The sequence below is a fragment of the Dendropsophus ebraccatus genome, chromosome 12 (genome assembly GCF_027789765.1).
Source record: "Dendropsophus ebraccatus isolate aDenEbr1 chromosome 12, aDenEbr1.pat, whole genome shotgun sequence".
Lineage (NCBI taxonomy): Eukaryota > Metazoa > Chordata > Amphibia > Anura > Hylidae > Dendropsophus > Dendropsophus ebraccatus.
In genome coordinates, this window is record NC_091465.1 from 2,439,583 (window position 1) to 2,460,559 (window position 20,977).

The following is a 20,977-nucleotide window of genomic DNA, read 5'->3' on the forward strand; positions in this document are numbered from 1 at the left end:
CCAGCATGCCCTGACAACTTAAGGTGCACGGCACAATATTGCGGAAGAAGTGAGCGCCAACTTGTCATCATACATGGCGGCTGATCCTCGTCTTCTGACATGCGCTGCTACACCAAAGGAATATCGGCTGGAACGGACGGTAGTTGGACAAGTACGTCTTTACTGTATTTATCTCCTCTGAGTAGCTGCTACCGAGACCGGAGACGTCTGCAGACCATGGATACATGGAACGTAAACCTGACAGCTGCACCCGAGCCCTAATCCAGGGGCCCAAGGAGGAGCCCCTCTGCCACAGACGCCAGCATGGAATACCTGGGGCCCTGGTGAAGATTTACATTGGGGCCCATTCTTCCTACTCAGAATCCATGCACACTCCTCTGAGCCGAGCATGCACGTGTCTGGGGGATTAGGAAAGATGTGGCCTGTGTGGGCAGCCTAAGGCTCTGTGCAGATTATATTGCTGAGCTGTCAGGCAGATGCCGCTACCCAGTGCTGCCATACGTCACCCAGTGGGTATACTCACTATGGATAGTAAGACGCAGTTACTCTGCTCTCGTATACAGCTAATAAGAGTTCCCCTTTAATTCGGAGAGCCAAATGAATCAAAATACCAACTAGAAAATACAAATCATATACAAATCATTTGTATTATATATATTTATATATATAAAAAAAAAAAAACCTTTAAAGTAAAATTCTAAAGGCATTTGGGATCTATGCACAAAAAGCACCAGAAATTATTACTGAAAATAAAAAAATAAAAAGTTAAAAATGGAGGAAAAAAAACCATCAGTGCAAAAATCATAAAAAAGAAAAAATACTGGACTCGTATGAAACGCCGCATCAGCCGCAATACAAGACGAAACGCGAGGAGTAAAACCGAAAGTTATAAAAATAAGCTCAGCGACGGGTGACAGGACGGGAGCGGTTACTGCACGGCGGCGGCTTCTCTGGATTTAGATTAGTTTTTAGTTCAAGGGGCAAAAAAAAACAAAAAAACCTTCCACGTATGTGAAGGAAAGCGGCGCTGCCAGCCATCCGCGGATTCAGTCACCAGACAATCAGTTACTAAAATGTGCTTGTCACCGCCAAACCGCCACGTCCAGCCCATAAAACAGCCGTTGTGTAGAGTCCAGACAATGCCTAAGGCACCTGAATGCAGAATCATCAGATTATCGTCTTCATCCCTGAATGAGTTAATTCCACTTGTGTCGCCGCGCGCTGAACATCGGCCGCCACCAGGAGTCCACGCTGAACACAAAAAGTTTGGCAAAAAGAGAGAGATGATGACTGCTACGAGGAATGGCGAGAGGAGGCGGCCGCTCACTGCTGCTTGCATCCCTCCTTCTTGTCTTTGGGTTTGCTGCGGCCCAGCTTTTCCGGCTGCCTCTTGGTCGGTGGTATAAAGATGGGGTCAGTGCCGTCATCCATGAAATCGTAGAATCCATCAACCGGGACCGGTTGGGTCTGAGCCGATACTGGAAACTCTGTAACGATAAGAAACTGTGGTGACTAAGTATCAGCCATAAACTACGAGGGTGTCGGGGGTCATGTGCCCACTAGAGATGAGCAGACTTTTCGGATTTCTGGTTTGTGAGAACCAGAACGATGGGCGTCGGATTCCTGATGTCTGCTCGCTCTGTGCAGCGGGTGGATACCTCCTAAGGAACGCCTGGAAAACTGGGATACAGCCATTGGCATTCGCTGTATCCCAGTTTTCCAGGCGTTCCTTAGGAGGTATCCACCCGCTGCACAGAGCGAGCAGACAGCGGGACAAGCAGACAGCTGTACAAGTCTCTGGTAAGGACCCACCGTCCCCCCATGCGGTGCCCAGCGTAGAGCATGCACTATATAATAGAGGCCCATAGAGGTACACAGAGTTCTCAAGAGGGAGTTGTGAATTGTTCTGGATCTCCACCTCCATGTTGGCCTATACGTCTCCATGGTGACAGACTACAAACAAGCCCAGTGTAGTCAGAGCCTGCAGTCGTACCCTGTGTTACTTTGTATTAATGTACAGCGGTAGAGGACAGACCGGGGGACGGTATCCTGACAACTGTGAGTGCAAAGTTTTAGGCGATACCTTGCGGACAGTCGGCGAACACCTCCGGCTGGGAATCCTTCTTTGACTTAAATGTTGGGTCGAGTTCTTCAGCAATGTTTCTGGGGGACTGGAGTCTGCAAAATAAAGAACCATCGATTAGCCGAACGTGACACAAAGATCGACTGGAATCTACAGGGCAGCCTGACTAGTCCTAAATTCTGTGGAATGAAGAACTGGGCTGTGTAAATAATGGGGCACACCAGAATGTAGCTGCTGCTCGGAGGCGGATCCTGAACAAGGGACCGCCCACTAGTAACTCATACCTTCCTGTCATGCTGTAATATACAACAAAAAATGATTTTTTTTTTTTTTTCTGGGAAGTTGGTTGACAACATGTGTCACTACCGAGCCCTTAGGGGTTGTCACCCACCACTCCTGGATCCCTCCTGACTGGGAGTCTATAGTCTCCAGCCACCTCCCCGTTTGTCCTGAACCACCACAGCTGTCTTGTGCTGCACAATACAAGGAGCAGTAGAAAGGGTTAAGTGTGCAACGTCAGTCGTATTTCCGCAGTCTGACTGATTTATGGAACGCGGCCTACGACACGTGGGTCTATAGTGGCGATATTTATAGCAGAGAACGCTGACGGCTGCAGAAGCCACAAACTGCAGATCAGTCACCGATGGGAAAAAGACGTCAGTGCTGGCGAAAACAGGAAACGGGGTCTGCACCGAGGGCGACCACGAGACCCGAAACTGCACAACACTCCAGTCACATGATCAGAAGTACTGAGGGTAAAGGAGAACGCCGGGCACAAGAATACAGGAAAGGCTATACAATCCGCTGCCCCCCATTATAAGTGGCGACCCTCCTAATATATGCGGTGACCCCCCCCCCCCCCGATATAAGTGATCCACCTCATATAAGTGGAGCCCCCCCCCACGATATATAAGCGGTGACCCTGGTGATATAAGTGGTGACACTACCCCTGCCCCTTCCCCTGATATAAGTGAGTGGTGACACTACCCCTGCCCCTTCCCCCGATATAAGTGGTGACACTACCCCTGCCCCTTCCCCTGATATAAGTGAGTGGTGACACTACCCCTGCCCCTTCCTCTGATATAAGTGAGTGGTGACACTACCCCTGCCCCTTCCTCTGATATAAGTGAGTGGTGACACTACCCCTGCCCCTTCCCCTGATATAAGTGGTGACCATCGCACAGCTAAGTACAATTGGTGGACTCGGTAATTCCGATAACCCTGGAGACGTACTTGGTCTGGTCAAGGGTTCCTTCCACTGCTGAGAACTCCATTTTCTCCGGCGTTCGGCACTCGGTGGGTGATGCCAGGCCCTCTGAGTCCAGGGGTCCTTGGTTAGAAGAAGGCACGTCATTCTATGGAGGGGACAGAAGTGCGACATTACTATCTGGAGCAACACGTTATGTATCCGGGGACCGGCTGATCTGCAGTCACATAACCCGCATCATCCCCATCAGTAGGGGGCGTCTCCCCGTTACCTGACCCATCTGCAGATCAGTGTAATACTGCAACCGAGGTCTGTAATACGACTGTGAAATCACGTCCATATCACACCCGGGTGTAACCAGACGCACAATGTGTCCACTGACCGGACAATGGTGGAATGGAAAAGGACACAACAAGATGGGAAATGGTCACACCCTGATGTCAACTTATTATATGTTTCCAGGAGGAACAACAGAGGCACCACACACGCCACTAAAATACACCGCAAACCACTGCAACACCCAGCCACATACAGCTACACACTGCAAAATACAGAAACACTGCAACATGCAGTACAGCTACACACTGCAACATACAGAAACACTGCAACATACAGCTACACACTGCAACATAGAGCAACATACAGCCACACACTGCAACATACAGCCACACACTGCAACATACAGAAACACTGCAACATACAGCTACACACTGCAACATACAGCCACAAACTGCAACATACAGCCACACACTGCAACATACAGAAACACTGCAACGTACAGCCACACACTGCGACATACAGCCACACACTGCAACATACAGCCACACACTGCAACATACAGCCACACACTGCAACATACAGCCACACACTGCAACATACAGCCACACACTGCAACATACAGCCACACACTGCAACATACAGCCACACACTGCAACATACAGCCACACACTGCTACACACTGCAACATATAAATACACACTGCAACATACAGAAACACTGCAACATGGAGCAACATACAGCTACACACTGCAACATACAGCCACACACTGCAACATACAGCCCCACACTGCAACATGCAGTACAGCTACACACTGCTACACACTGCAACATAGAGCAACATACAGCTACACACTGCAATATACAGCAACATACAGCTACACACTGCAACATACAGCCACACACTGCAACACACAGCTACACACTGCAACATACAGCTACACACTGCAACATAGAGCAACATACAGCTACACACTGCAACATACAGCCACACACTGCAACACACAGCTACACACTGCAACATACAGCTACACACTGCAACATAGAGCAACATACAGCCACACACTGCAACATACAGCCACACACTGCAACATACAGCCACACACTGCAACATACAGCCACACGCTGTAACATAGAGCAACACCGCAACATACAGCTACACACTGCAACATAGAGCAACATACAGCCACACACTGCAACATGCAGTACAGCTACACACTGCAACATACAGCCACACACTGCAAAATACAGCCACACACTGCAACATACAGCCACACACTGCAACATACAGAAACACTGCAACATACAGCTACACACTGCAACATAGAGCAACATACAGCCACACACTGCAACATGCAGTACAGCTACACACTGCAACATACAGCCACACACTGCAACATACAGCCACACACTGCAACATACAGAAACACTGCAACATACAGCTACACACTGCAACATACAGCCACACACTGCAACATGCAGTACAGCTACACACTGCAACATACAGCCACACGCTGTAACATAGAGCAACACCGCAACATACAGCTACACACTGCAACATAGAGCAACATACAGCCACACACTGCAACACACAGCTACACACTGCAACATACAGCTACACACAGCTACATACTGCAACATACAGTTACATACTGCAACATACAGCAACACACTGCAACATACAGCTACACACTGCAACATAGAGCAACATACAGCTACACACTGCAACATAGAGCAACATACAGCCACACACTGCAACATACAGCTACACACTGCAACATAGAGCAACATACAGCCACACACTGCAACACACTGCAACATTCAGCTACACACTGCAACATACGTCAACACTGCAACATACAGCTACACACAGCTACATACAGCTACACACTGCAAAATACAGCCGCACACTGCAACATACAGCCACACACTGCAACATACAGCAACACTGCAACATACAGCAACACTGCAACATACAGCAACACACTGCAACATACAGCTACACACTGCAACATACAGCCACACACTGACACACACTGTAACACACGGCCTACAAGAAATCTGCAGATCTGCCCCCACATCCACCTATTCTGAGGTTCCAGCAGCCGCTGATGTCTTTCGGGCTGTGTGGTTATATATCATAGCAGAAAGTCACCGCAGCAGCCGCCGCCACCACCGCAGCTCTGTGAGGAGGAAACTGGTGGCAGCTTCTTCTGGTAAATGCAGTGAATACGGGCAGCGCTGAGGCTATAAATACAGAGACTGTAACACTGCGGTGGTGTATAACCGTCAGCCGCATACCCCTCCTCTCCCCATTCAGAACATAGAGCCCTCAGCCAAACCTTACTATGTACCGAGGGATCAGCTCTTCACTAGCTCTCGCACTGCCACCTTAACAGCAGATCCCTATGGGACACAGCAGATCCCTATGGGACACAGCAGATCCCTATGGGACACAGCAGATCCCTATGGGACACAGCAGATCCCTATGGGACACAGCAGAGTCTTCTTCTCATGTCAGTCCAGTTTCGTTTAGCTTTGATCAGATATATAAATGCATTTTTACTTGTCAGTCCTGTGTACTCACCCTCCTCCCTATCCTCCTCCTGTCAGCCCTGTGTACTCACCCTCCTCCCGTCAGTCCTGTGTACTCACCCTCCTCCCTATCCTCCTCCTGTCAGCCCTGTGTACTCACCCTCCTCCCTATCCTCCTCCTTTCAGCCCTGTGTACTCACCCTCCTCCCTATCCTCCTCCTTTCAGCCCTGTGTACTCACCCTCCGCCCTATCCTCCTCCTGTCAGTCCTGTGTACTCACCCTCCTCCTGTCAGTCTTTTGTACTCACCCTCCTCCCTATTCTCCTCCTGTTAATCCTGTGGACTTGCCCTCCTTCGTCCTCCTCCTGTCAGTCCTGTGTACTCACTTCCCTCCCTATCCTCCTCCTGTCAGTCCTGTGTACTCGCTTCCCTATCCTCCTCATGTCAGTCCTGTGTACTCACCCTCCTCCCTAACCTCCTCCTTTTAGTCCTGTGTACTCGCCCTCCTCCTTATCCTCCTCCTGTCAGTCCTGTGTACTCGCTTCCCTATCCTCCTCCTGTCAGTCCTGTGTACTCGCTTCCCTATCCTCCTCCTGTCAGTCCTGTGTACTCGCCCTCCTCCCTCTCCTCCTGTCAGTCCTGTGTACTCGCCCTCCTCCCTCTCCTCCTGTCAGTCCTGTGTACTCGCCTCCCTATCCTCCTCCTGTCAGCCCTGTGTACTCGCCCTCCTCCCTATCCTCCTCCTGTCAGTCCTGTGTACTATCCTCCTCCTGTCAGTCCTGTGTACTATCCTCCTCCTGTCAGTCCTGTGTACTCGCCCTCCTCCCTATCCTCCTCCTGTCAGTCCTGTGTACTATCCTCCTCCTGTCAGTCCTGTGTACTCGCCCTCCTCCCATTAGTCCTGTGTACTTGCCTTTATCCCTATGTTCCTCCTGTCAGTCCTGTATACTCGCCCTCCTTCCTATCCTCCTCCTGTCAGTCCTGTGTACTCGCCTCCCTATCCTCCTTCTGTCAGTCCTGTATACTCGCCTCCCTATTCTCCTTCTGTCAGTCCTGTATACTCGCCCTCCTCCCTATCCTTCTCCTGTCAGCCCTGTGTACTCGCCTCCCTATCCTTCTCCTGTCAGCCCTGTGTACTCGCCTCCCTATCCTCCTCCTGTCAGCCCTGTGTACTCGCCTCCCTATCCTCCTCCTGTCAGTCCTGTGTACTATCCTCCTCCTGTCAGTCCTGTGTACTCGCCTCCCTATCCTCCTCCTGTCAGCCCTGTGTACTCGCCCTCCTCCCTATCCTCCTCCTGTCAGTCCTGTGTACTATCCTCCTCCTGTCAGTCCTGTGTACTATCCTCCTCCTGTCAGTCCTGTGTACTCGCCCTCCTCCCTATCCTCCTCCTGTCAGTCCTGTGTACTATCCTCCTCCTGTCAGTCCTGTGTACTCGCCCTCCTCCCATTAGTCCTGTGTACTTGCCTTTATCCCTATGTTCCTCCTGTCAGTCCTGTATACTCGCCCTCCTTCCTATCCTCCTCCTGTCAGTCCTGTGTACTCGCCTCCCTATCCTCCTTCTGTCAGTCCTGTATACTCGCCTCCCTATTCTCCTTCTGTCAGTCCTGTATACTCGCCCTCCTCCCTATCCTTCTCCTGTCAGCCCTGTGTACTCGCCTCCCTATCCTTCTCCTGTCAGCCCTGTGTACTCGCCTCCCTATCCTCCTCCTGTCAGTCCTGTGTACTCGCCTCCCTATCCTCCTCCTGTCAGTCCTGTGTACTATCCTCCTCCTGTCAGTCCTGTGTACTCGCCCTCCTCCCATTAGTCCTGTGTACTATCCTCCTCCTGTCAGTCCTGTGTACTATCCTCCTCCTGTCAGTCCTGTGTACTATCCTCCTCCTGTCAGTCCTGTGTACTATCCTCCTCCTGTCAGTCCTGTGTACTCGCCCTCCTCCCTATCCTCCTCCTGTCAGTCCTGTGTACTATCCTCCTCCTGTCAGTCCTGTGTACTTGCCTCCCTATCCTCCTTCTGTCAGTCCTGTGTACTCGCCTCCCTATCCTCCTTCTGTCAGTCCTGTATACTCGCCTCCCTATCCTCCTCCTGTCAGCCCTGTGTACTCGCCTCCCTATCCTCCTCCTGTCAGTCCTGTGTACTATCCTCCTCCCATTAGTCCTGTGTACTCGCCCTCCTCCCATTAGTCCTGTGTACTCGCCCTCCTCCCATTAGTCCTGTGTACTTGCCTTTATCCCTATGTTCCTCCTGTCGGTGAAGCTACAGATGCTGCCGCCATCATCGTCATCCTCGCTGTCCCCGGGCAGGTCCAGCTCCTCAGATCTCCTGTGCGCTCGCAGCTCCTGCTGCTGAATGTATTTGGCGATTTCCTGCAGATAAAGAGACAAGATACAGAGGGAACATATAGAAACAATATGGCGCCATCCTGGGACGATCAGCGCCGGGATATATGATAAATCTATGGCAGCTGCTCATCCTACAGACTGGCTGCCCGAGCATGCTGGGACTTGTAGTAACCCCCCATTGTTATTGATATATATAGTTTGGTATACGGGGACGTGTGCAGTGAATATACCAGGATGCTGATCACTGTGGCCGATAGCTCCGCTCACTGCCGCTATCTCTGTGTTTCGTGTTGCAGCCGCCTGCACCCGCGCATTTATCTCATGGTGTCCTATAGAACCTGGGCCCCGAGTGTCCCATATAACCTGGGCCCCGAGTGTCCCTTATAACCTGGGCCCCGAGTGTCCCTTATAACCTGGGCCCCGAGTGTCCCATATAACCTGGGCCCCGAGTGTCCCATATAACCTGGGCCCCGAGTGTCCCTTATAACCTGGGCCCCGAGTGTCCCTTATAACCTGGGCCCCGAGTGTCCCTTATAACCTGGGCCCCGAGTGTCCCTTATAACCTGGGCCCCGAGTGTCCCATATAACCTGGGCCCCGAGTGTCCTATATAACCTGGGCCCCGAGTGTGGCATATAACCTGGGCCCCGAGTGTCCCTTATAACCTGGGCCCCGAGTGTCCCTTATAACCTGGGCCCCGAGTGTCCCTTATAACCTGGGCCCCGAGTGTGGCATATAACCTGGGCCCGAGTGTCCCATATAACCTGGGCCCCGAGTGTGGCATATAACCTGGGCCCCGAGTGTGGCATATAACCTGGGCCCCGAGTGTGGCATATAACCTGGGCCCCGAGTGTGGCATATAACCTGGGCCCCGAGTGTCCCATATAACCTGGGCCCCGAGTGTCCCATATAACCTGGGTCCCGAGTGTCCCATATAACCTGGGTCCCGAGTGTCGCATATAACCTGGGCCCCGAGTGTCCCATATAACCTGGGCCCCGAGTGTCCCATATAACCTGGGCCCCGAGTGTCCCATATAACCTGGGCCCCGAGTGTGGCATATAACCTGGGCCCCGAGTGTGGCATATAACCTGGGCCCCGAGTGTGGCATATAACCTGGGCCCCGAGTGTCCCATATAACCTGGGCCCCGAGTGTGGCATATAACCTGGGTCCCGAGTGTCCCATATAACCTGGGTCCCGAGTGTCGCATATAACCTGGGCCCCGAGTGTCCCATATAACCTGGACCCCGAGTGTCCCATATAACCTGGGCCCCGAGTGTCCCATATAACCTGGGCCCCGAGTGTGGCATATAACCTGGGCCCCGAGTGTGGCATATAACCTGGGCCCCGAGTGTGGCATATAACCTGGGCCCCGAGTGTCCCATATAACCTGGGCCCCGAGTGTGGCATATAACCTGGGCCCCGAGTGTCCCTTATAACCTGGGCCCCGAGTGTGGCATATAACCTGGGCCCCGAGTGTGGCATATAACCTGGGCCCCGAGTGTCCCATATAACCTGGGCCCCGAGTGTCCCATATAACCTGGGCCCCGAGTGTCCCATATAACCTGGGCCCCGAGTGTCCCATATAACCTGGGCCCCAATGGGACAAAGCAGGGTCCAGGTGCAACCAGAAACTCTCTCCAGCTGTTGCAAAACTACAACTCCCAGCATGCCCTGGCAGATTAGAGTTGTAGTACTGTAACAGCTGGAAAGCACTGCCCTATAGTGGAGGAGGACGGGGGTCGGGATCCTTCTATACAGACGGGATGGATGTCTGTGGAGGCCGCTCTCCTGCTCTCACCTCATCCTGGGCCACCTGGGCTGCTCGGAAATCCTCCTGCTGCTCCTGACGCTTCAGCTTGGCCTGAAAAGACATGAAGAGCCCGTGACTCCCTCGCCCCACAATCCCCTCACTACATGGGGGTCCCGGCACTCACTTTGCAGGGTTCCCGTCCCTCACTATACGGGGGTCTCTGCACTCATTTGCAGAGGTCTTGGCTCTTACTATACCGGGGTTCCCGCACTCACTACACGGGGGTCCCGAAACTTACTACACCGGGGTCCCGTCCCTCACTACACGGGGGTCTCTGCACTCACATTGGGGGGGTCCCGGCACTCACTACACCGGGGTCCCGTCCCTCACTACACGGGGGTCTCTGCACTCACATTGGGGGGGTCCCGGCACTCACTACACTGGGGTCCCGTCCCTCACTACACGGGGGTCTCTGCACTCACATTGGGGGGGTCCCGGCACTCACTACACCGCGGTCCCGTCCCTCACTACACGGGGGTCTCTGCACTCACATTGGGGGGGTCCCGGCACTCACTACACCGGGGTCCCGTCCCTCACTACACGGGGGTCTCTGCACTCACATTGGGGGGGTCCCGGCACTCACTACACCGCGGTCCCGTCCCTCACTACACGGGGGTCTCTGCACTCACATTGGGGGGGTCCCGGCACTCACTACACCGGGGTCCCGTCCCTCACTACACGGGGGTCTCTGCACTCACATTAGGGGGGTCCTGGCACTCACTACACGGGGGTCTCTGCACTCACTTTGTGGGGGTCCCTGCACTTACTATACGCTTCTCCTCTTCCTCCTGGAGCCGGCGGGCTAACTCCTCGTCTTTCAGCAGCTGGTCGGAGCTCTGCACGTGGAGGTCGGCCATTTTCCAGTCCAGCGGTTCGATGCTGTACCCCGGCCGGGTCTCCTCACCTTATCAGAACGACACAAGTGTGACCACCAGGGGGCAGCGGGATGTGCCAAATGGTCATAGTCAGCCCCTAGCGGACCTTCAGCATCCCATACAGCCAGCGGCCGCCTCTCATCCTGGTATTATCTGCAGAGGAATCCCCATAAAGCCGGGGAACCCCCATAAGCTACAGCACTCTGCGGCTCCATAAGGGGGCACCCTGTTCCAGCTCATAAAAGGGGGGTTCCTGAGACACTTGTATTCAGGAGATGACCCCTTACATGTAAGGTAAATGGGTCTGCCCCCCCTCTTATTAGGACTCGGCCCCCTTATGTCCAGCTCTATCACCACCAAAACAACCAGCTCCTGAAATACTCTGTGCTGCTGGTGACTTGTCAACAATATCAGGCTACATCCACAGAGCGGTGTCTACTTCCCGATATCATGTCAGAACATCCCCCCTGCTATGGCCGCCCCAGGGGCCTTGTCTAATACACCAGTATATACATATATATATATATATATATATATATATATATATATATTGTGGACATGTCACGGGAAAAGTGCTCGAGGGGATGTACATCTCACCCAGGTTGATACATAGTGTGAGATGGTGAGTCCAGGAGGCATCTGTGCTCAGCAGTGTTATGCTGCTGAGCTATTATTTATTATTGCCGGGCCTGGACTTACATGGAATGGCAGGTAGGTTTTGGTAGTGGGACTTGCCATTCCCTCCCCCTCGATCCAGTGTGGGTTTTGGGATCAGGTGAGCTCTGATCCCAATCAGCCTGAGAAGGCAAAAGGTGGGCTCAGTGTACAGGTCTCTCTCTCTCAGCCAGGAGTGAATAGCCTGCATGCTGTTTGGTGAGAGCTGGGAAGACAGCCGCTGCTGGGGCCTGTTCACACCCCGCAATACTGCCGACTGAAGTGTCAGAGAGGTAACCTGCTTTTGTTAGTTAGCGCCCAGACGGGCAAGACCTTTTGTTTTGTTCTTAAAGCACAGTGTTGCTATATTTCTGTTACGGACTGTTTATGCTGAAAATAAACGCCAAGCTGTTGTTTTACAAGTCCAAGTCTGCTGTGAACTGTGTCCAAACACACCATCCCCCGGGAAGATCCCTACAATATATATATATATACACACACACACAACAATACAGACCAATCCATATATATATATATATATATATATATATATATATATATATATATATATATATATATATACACACACACACACCAATACAGTCCTACATATTATATATATATATATATATATGTATATATAAGACCAATATCCTGCAGTAAGAGGCGGCTGCTGATCTATCGCTGCAGGATCCCCGCAGGAGAACAATCTGAGCAGTATGAAGCCTGGAGGGTGGAAAGGCGGCGTATGATGGAGGTTTGGCGCCTCTAAGACACGGACCCCCGTTCACACTACAGTCAGGGATTCAGGTTTCTGGGCAATTATAGTCTATCAATACCCGACCAGCAGATCCATCAGTGCCCACACAGCCAGGACACAGGAGCGCGCTCCACCTCGCTGCTCCACCATGGAGGACGCCTTGTGGGCTGAGGGGGAGGCAGGAGACCCCATTTAAGTTCCATGAAATGTGAGGTTTCACTTCATGGTATCAAAAGAACAGACATTGACGGATCTCCAACTGCTGCAAAACTACAACTCCCAGCATGCCCCACAGGAGACCAGTACAGTAGTCACCGCAGGACGGCTCAGTGCTGGTCAGAGACGCCGGCGGGCTCTTATATAGGGTTACACAGTCTCCACCACTCCCTGTTTATTGGAGAAGGCTGACTCAGGTTGTATCACCCCATAACGCGGCTGGGATGCAGCCAGAACGGGACCCTTCCCACCTGATAACACAGCGGTATGATCCCCACTAATCCCGGGACCCTTCCCACCTGATAACACAGCGGTATGATCCCCACTAATCCCGGGACGCCGGCGGACACTCCGGACACAACGCTCTCCTCTTACTGGAAATTCCGACAAAGTCACAAAAAACACAAAGTATGAAAAGTGATGAGAAGGCGACGTCTGACAACACGTCTGGCCGATCACCTGACAGTTAGGGCTCGTTCACACTATCCGTGCCGTGATCCGGATCCCCCACCGCTGCCCGGCACGGATCCCCCCACCCGGCCACAGAGATGACAGGAGAAGATGATGTGCTCTCCTGTCATCTCCTTCTCACCTACTCCCCGCGCTGACTGGCAACAAGCGCTCACCGGAGGTGGCCGAGACTACGCTGCCAGGAGAAGGTAACCCAGTCCAGGCCACTTCTGGTGCAGATGAAGCCGGTCAGGGAGTAGGGGAATAGGAGATGACAGGAGTGAACATCATGCTCTCCTGTCATCTCTGCGGCCGAGTGGCGGGGTGTGTGTGTGACCCATGCCGCGATCCGCTCTATGTCCTATTTTTTCACAGTGCGGGTCATGTGAATAGCCACATTCACTTCAATGGGTCCTAAAATTGTCCGTGGTTGCGGGTCTGCGACCACGGACAATTTCACAGGATGTTTGCATAAGGCCTAAACGACCAGAGAGAGAACAAACACATCATATGTGAGCTGACGTCCGATCACCTGGCAACACACACGGCGTATGGGAACGCAGACACCGCGGCTGACGTCCGATCACCTGGCAACACACACGGCGTATGGGAACGCAGACACCGCGGCTGACGTCCGATCACCTGGCAACACACACGGCGTATGGGAACGCAGACACCGCGGCTGACGTCCGATCACCTGGCAACACACACGGCGTATGGGAACGCAGACACCGCGGCTGACGTCCGATCACCTGGCAACACACACGGCGTATGGGAACGCAGACACCGCGGCTGACGTCCGATCACCTGGCAACACACACGGCGTATGGGAACGCAGACACCGCGGCTGACGTCCGATCACCTGGCAACACACACGGCGTACATGAGCGCTGACACCGCAACTGACGTCCGATCACCTGGCAACACACGGCGTACATGAGCGCTGACACCGCAACTGACGTCCGATCACCTGACAGTAAACGTCCAGAGAGAGAACAAACACGTCATATGTGAGCGCAGACACCGCGACTGACGTCCGATCACCTGACAACACACACAGCGTAGGTGAGTGCTGACACTACAACTGACATCCGATCACCTGACAACACACACGGCGTATGGGAACGCAGACACCGCGGCTGACGTCCGATCACCTGGCAACACACACGGCGTATGGGAGCGCAGACACCGCGGCTGACGTCCGATCACCTGGCAACACACACGGCGTATGGGAGCGCAGACACCGCGGCTGACGTCCGATCACCTGGCAACACACACGGCGTATGGGAGCGCAGACACCGCGGCTGACGTCCGATCACCTGGCAACACACACGGCGTATGGGAGCGCAGACACTGCAACTGATGTCCGATCACCTGGCAACACACACGGCGTATGGGAGCGCAGACACCGCGGCTGACGTCCGATCACCTGGCAACACACACGGCGTACATGAGCGCTGACACCGCAACTGACGTCCGATCACCTGACAGTAAACGTCCAGAGAGAGAACAAACACGTCATATGTGAGCGCAGACACCGCGACTGACGTCCGATCACCTGACAACACACACGGCGTAGGTGAGTGCTGACACTACAACTGACGTCCGATCACCTGACAACACACACGGCGTATGGGAACACAGACACCGCGGCTGACGTCCGATCACCTGGCAACACACACGGCGTATGGGAGCGCAGACACTGCAACTGATGTCCGATCACCTGACAACACACACGGCGTATGGGAGCGCAGACACCGCGGCTGACGTCCGATCACCTGACAACACACACGGCGTATGGGAGCGCAGACACCGCGGCTGACGTCCGATCACCTGACAGTAAACGTCCAGAGAGAGAACAAACACGTCATATGTGAGCGCAGACACCGCGACTGACGTCCGATCACCTGACAACACACACGGCGTATGGGAACACAGACACCGCGGCTGACGTCCGATCACCTGACAACACACACGGCGTATGGGAACACAGACACCGCGGCTGACGTCCGATCACCTGGCAACACACACGGCGTAGGTGAGTGCTGACACCGCAACTGACGTCCGATCACCTGACAACACACACGGCGTAGGTGAGTGCTGACACCGCAACTGACGTCCGATCACCTGACAACACACACGGCGTAGGTGAGTGCTGACACCGCAACTGACGTCCGATCACCTGACAACACACACGGCATACGGAAGCGCAGACACCGCAAATGACATCCGATACCTGACAGTAAAGGTCCAGAGAGAAAACAAACACGTCATATGTGAGCGCAGACACCGCGGCTGACGTCCGATCACCTGACAACACACACGGCGTACATGAGCGCTGACCCCGCGGCTGACCGCCCTCCTCACGCTCCCGGCTATCCTCCCTCCTATCCCCTTAGTGTTATCTGGTATTGGACAGGAAACGTCCAGCATGTCTGGCAGTACAGGCACCGGCGTAGCGGAGACACGTTCCGGGGGCCGCCTCGTATGCTCATTGTTTCCACACCTGAAAGGTTCCCGACTCTCCAGCATCCATGGAGGTCTCTATCCCACCACATCCCTGGTTCTTGTATCTCGGGCCACTTCCGCCATCATTCATGGTCTCCCCTTCCTCATCTATCTACATCTGGGAGGTCCAACTCCAGTCCTCAAGGTGCTGCAAAACTACAACTCCCATCATGGCTGGACACAAAACTTTAGCTCTCCTGACATGATGGGAGTTGTAGGGCCTGTGATCTGCACATGGACCATCCTGCAGTCACTGTCCTCCATCTTGGATTCGTCCACATGACCCTCACATTACCCGGCCTTGGCCCCTCGTGCCCCTCCCTCTTGGTGATTATATAGGGGCCCTTAATGTATTAGAATACCTGAGCTCGGGACGTGACTGGGGATCCTACGGGACGGCTTGTTGGATGGTCGATGGTGACGAGGGTCGTGGTTCCACTGTGAGCGGCGGCTCCTCTTATCCCGGACACAGTGGTCAGGGCAGTCATCGCTGTCTGAGCTGGAGCGTCTGCACCGTTCGGGGTGATGGCGGCAATGTTTGTCTCGGTGACCTCTGACCTTCTCCTCTTTCCGGGTGCCGTCCCGCTCGTGGCTGGATGTTCCCTCGGAGCTACTGGGATGGCCTGGGCTTCTCTCTGAGGAGCTCCTGTGACCCCTGTAAGGAACCTGCACTTGCTGGTCTTTGCGGCCGGATTCCTTCCATACGTCTGCAGCTTTGGGGCTGTTACCGTCATAGTAGACTTGGCCGAAGGAGACGCGGCTGGAGTTCATCCTTCCAGGGTGCTCCTCGGGGGGTTTGGCGCTCTGGTCCCTCTCGGAGCTCAGGTGACCCCGCCTGTTGTCTGAGGCATTATGATGCTTATCATGTCGGAAGGGAAATCCTTCCTCCTCCTCCTCCTCATCGTCCACAGACGTCAGGTATTGCCGCTGCAGGCTGCTGCCGGGGTCTTGTGTGTACATGCAACAAGACAAAGCGGAGGTTAGTAAGCGTGCACCAAGACGGGAGGAGAGGTGCCAGAGGCCGGGGGCGTCTACTGACACAGAACTGGTCTGACTACATGGAGAAGCCACGGCCTCAACACCATGACGGGAGACAAAGAGGCACATTCCAGGGAGAACGTCCAATGCCGCAGGGGGTTATGGGAGGGAACAGAGGCCGACTTACTGCTCTATTGTTCTGGGATTTCCTATTGTTCACCTGTCCTGTATGTTCTGTATAGATGGAGACCGAAGCCGCAGAGTCATATCCTCGGGACCCCCAGGTGCGTCTACATATACAATTCCCATAGAAAACTCAATTACTGACCAAGTCACAGCCTGTATTACACTTCAGAGCTGCATTCACAATTCTGCTGATTCAGACCTGGAAGCGGTCATCTCCTCTTGCCGCCTGATCTGGTGATTTGAATTCTGGGATGCGTCGACATACACCGAACATCGTGCAGCTCTAAAGTACAACACCGGATGTAACAGGAGCAGGATCGGTGATAGAAGCAGCCGGTCCGTCACACCAGGACAGGTTTTCTTTCTCTTATTATGGCCGTGTGTGTAATATTCAGTGTAGACAATGTGGAGCGGCACACAGAGCGTTGTACGAGGGATGGGGGAGATGTTATTGTGGGAGTAACGCACATTGTTATGTGACGGGTGAGGGACACAGTCTATAGGTGACCATGTGTGCTGTCATCTATAACCGCCACCATCTCCTATAGGTGACCATGTGTGCTGTCATCTATAACCGCCGCCATCTCCTATAGGTGACCATGTGTGCTGTCATCTATAACCGCCGCCATCTCCTATAGGTGACCATGTGTGCTGTCATCTATAACCGCTGCCATCTCCTATAGGTGACCATGTGTGCTGTCATCTATAACCGCCGCCATCTCCTATAGGTGACCATGTGTGCTGTCATCTATAACCGCCGCCATCTCCTATAGGTGACCATGTGTGCTGCCATCTATAACCGCCACCATCTCCTATAGGTGACCATGTGTGCTGTCATCTATAACCGCCGCCATCTCCTATAGGTGACCATGTGTGCTGTCATCTATAACCGCCGCCATCTCCTATAGGTGACCATGTGTGCTGTCATCCATCTATAACCGCCGCCATCTCCTATAGGTGACCATGTGTGCTGTCATCTATAACCGCCGCCATCTCCTATATGTGACCATGTGTGCTGTCATCTATAACCGCCGCCATCTCCTATAGGTGACCATGTGTGCTGTCATCTATAACCGCCGCCATCTCCTATAGGTGACCATGTGTGCTGTCATCCATCTATAACCGCCGCCATCTCCTATAGGTGACCATGTGTGCTGTCATCTATAACCGCCGCCATCTCCTATAGGTGACCATGTGTGCTGTCATCTATAACCGCCGTTGTCTCCTATAGGTGACCATGTGTGCTATCATCCATCTATAACCGCCGCCATCTCCTATAGGTGACCATGTGTGCTGTCATCTATAACCGCCGCCATCTCCTATAGGTGACCATGTGTGCTGTCATCTATAACCGCTGCCATCTCCTATAGGTGACCATGTGTGCTGTCATCTATAACCGCCGCCATCTCCTATAGGTGACCATGTGTGCTGTCATCTATAACCGCCGCCATCTCCTATAGGTGACCATGTGTGCTGTCATCTATAACCGCCGCCATCTCCTATAGGTGACCATGTGTGCTGTCATCCATCTATAACCGCCGCCATCTCCTATAGGTGACCATGTGTGCTGTCATCCATCTATAACCGCCGCCATCTCCTATAGGTGACCATGTGTGCTGTCATCTATAACCGCCACCATCTCCTATAGGTGACCATGTGTGCTGTCATCTATAACCGCCACCATCTCCTATAGGTGACCATGTGTGCTGTCATCTATAACCGCCGCCGTCTCCTATAGGTGACCATGTGTGCTGTCATCCATCTATAACCGCCGCCATCTCCTATAGGTGACCATGTGTGCTGTCATCTATAACCGCCGCCATCTCCTATAGGTGACCATGTGTGCTGTCATCTATAACCGCCGCCATCTCCTATAGGTGACCATGTGTGCTGTCATCTATAACCGCCACCATCTCCTATAGGTGACCATGTGTGCTGTCATCTATAACCGCCGCCGTCTCCTATAGGTGACCATGTGTGCTGTCATCTATAACCGCCGCCATCTCCTATAGGTGACCATGTGTGCTGTCATCCATCTATAACCGCTGCCATCTCCTATAGGTGACCATGTGTGCTGTCATCTATAACCGCCGCCATCTCCTATAGGTGACCATGTGTGCTGTCATCTATAACCGCCACCATCTCCTATAGGTGACCATGTGTGCTGTCATCTATAACCGCCGCCGTCTCCTATAGGTGACCATGTGTGCTGTCATCTATAACCGCCGCCATCTCCTATAGGTGACCATGTGTGCTGTCATCTATAACCGCCGCCATCTCCTATAGGTGACCATGTGTGCTGTCATCTATAACCGCCGCCATCTCCTATAGGTGACCATGTGTGCTATCATCTATAACCGCCGCCATCTCCTATAGGTGACCATGTGTGCTGCCATTTATAACCGCCGCCATCTCCTATAGGTGACCATGTGTGCTATCATCCATCTATAACCGCCGCCATCTCCTATAGGTGACCATGTGTGCTGTCATCCATCTATAACCGCCGCCATCTCCTATAGGTGACCATGTGTGCTATCATCTATAACCGCCGCCATCTCCTATAGGTGACCATGTGTGCTGCCATTTATAACCGCCGCCATCTCCTATAGGTGACCATGTGTGCTGTCATCTATAACCGCCGCCATCTCCTATAGGTGACCATGTGTGCTGTCATCCATCTATAACCGCCGCCATCTCCTATAGGTGACCATGTGTGCTGTCATCTATAACCGCCGTTGTCTCCTATAGGTGACCATGTGTGCTATCATCCATCTATAACCGCCGCCATCTCCTATAGGTGACCATGTGTGCTGTCATCTATAACCGCCGCCATCTCCTATAGGTGACCATGTGTGCTGTCATCTATAACCGCCGCCATCTCCTATAGGTGACCATGTGTGCTGTCATCTATAACCGCCGCCCTCTCCTATAGGTGACCATGTGTGCTGTCATCCATCTATAACCGCCGCCATCTCCTATAGGTGACCATGTGTGCTGTCATCCATCTATAACCGCCGCCATCTCCTATAGGTGACCATGTGTGCTGTCATCTATAACCGCCACCATCTCCTATAGGTGACCATGTGTGCTGTCATCTATAACCGCCGCCATCTCCTATAGGTGACCATGTGTGCTGTCATCCATCTATAACCGCTGCCATCTCCTATAGGTGACCATGTGTGCTGTCATCTATAACCGCCGCCATCTCCTATAGGTGACCATGTGTGCTGTCATCTATAACCGCCGCCATCTCCTATAGGTGACCATGTGTGCTGTCATCCATCTATAACCGCCGCCATCTCCTATAGGTGACCATGTGTGCTGTCATCCATCTATAACCGCCGCCATCTCCTATAGGTGACCATGTGTGCTGTCATCTATAACCGCCACCATCTCCTATAGGTGACCATGTGTGCTGTCATCTATAACCGCCGCCATCTCCTATAGGTGACCATGTGTGCTGTCATCCATCTATAACCGCTGCCATCTCCTATAGGTGACCATGTGTGCTGTCATCTATAACCGCCGCCATCTCCTATAGGTGACCATGTGTGCTGTCATCTATAACCGCCGCCATCTCCTATAGGTGACCATGTGTGCTGTCATCTATAACCGCCGCCATCTCCTATAGGTGACCATGTGTGCTGTCATCCATCTATAACCGCCGCCATCTCCTATAGGTGACCATGTGTGCTGTCATCCATCTATAACCGCCGCCATCTCCTATAGGTGACCATGTGTGCTGTCATCTATAACCGCCACCATCTCCTATAGGTGACCATGTGTGCTGTCATCTATAACCGCCACCATCTCCTATAGGTGACCATGTGTGCTGTCATCTATAACCGCCGCCGTCTCCTATAGGTGACCATGTGTGCTGTCATCCATCTATAACCGCCGCCATCTCCTATAGGTGACCATGTGTGCTGTCATCTATAACCGCCGCCATCTCCTATAGGTGACCATGTGTGCTGTCATCTATAACCGCCGCCATCTCCTATAGGTGACCATGTGTGCTGTCATCTATAACCGCCACCATCTCCTATAGGTGACCATGTGTGCTGTCATCTATAACCGCCGCCGTCTCCTATAGGTGACCA

General features: G+C 53.0%; 1 protein-coding gene across 2 annotated transcripts in view; it reads right to left on the reverse strand.

Moving 5' to 3' along the window:
• Nucleotides 1-709: 709 nt before the first annotated feature.
• Nucleotides 710-20,977, reverse strand: part of LOC138769067 (involucrin-like) — a 74,702-nt gene continuing 54,434 nt past the window's right edge. For both annotated transcript variants that reach the window (XM_069947266.1, XM_069947265.1), the window contains exons 7-13: nucleotides 16,076-16,660; nucleotides 11,018-11,154; nucleotides 10,239-10,301; nucleotides 8,324-8,464; nucleotides 3,317-3,438; nucleotides 2,084-2,178; nucleotides 710-1,487 (exon numbers count right to left, since the gene is read on the reverse strand). In XM_069947266.1, coding sequence (XP_069803367.1) covers nucleotides 1,324-1,487; nucleotides 2,084-2,178; nucleotides 3,317-3,438; nucleotides 8,324-8,464; nucleotides 10,239-10,301; nucleotides 11,018-11,154; nucleotides 16,076-16,660 — 1,307 coding nt within the window. In that variant the 3' untranslated portion in view covers nucleotides 710-1,323. The remainder of the gene's footprint in view (nucleotides 1,488-2,083; nucleotides 2,179-3,316; nucleotides 3,439-8,323; nucleotides 8,465-10,238; nucleotides 10,302-11,017; nucleotides 11,155-16,075; nucleotides 16,661-20,977) is intronic.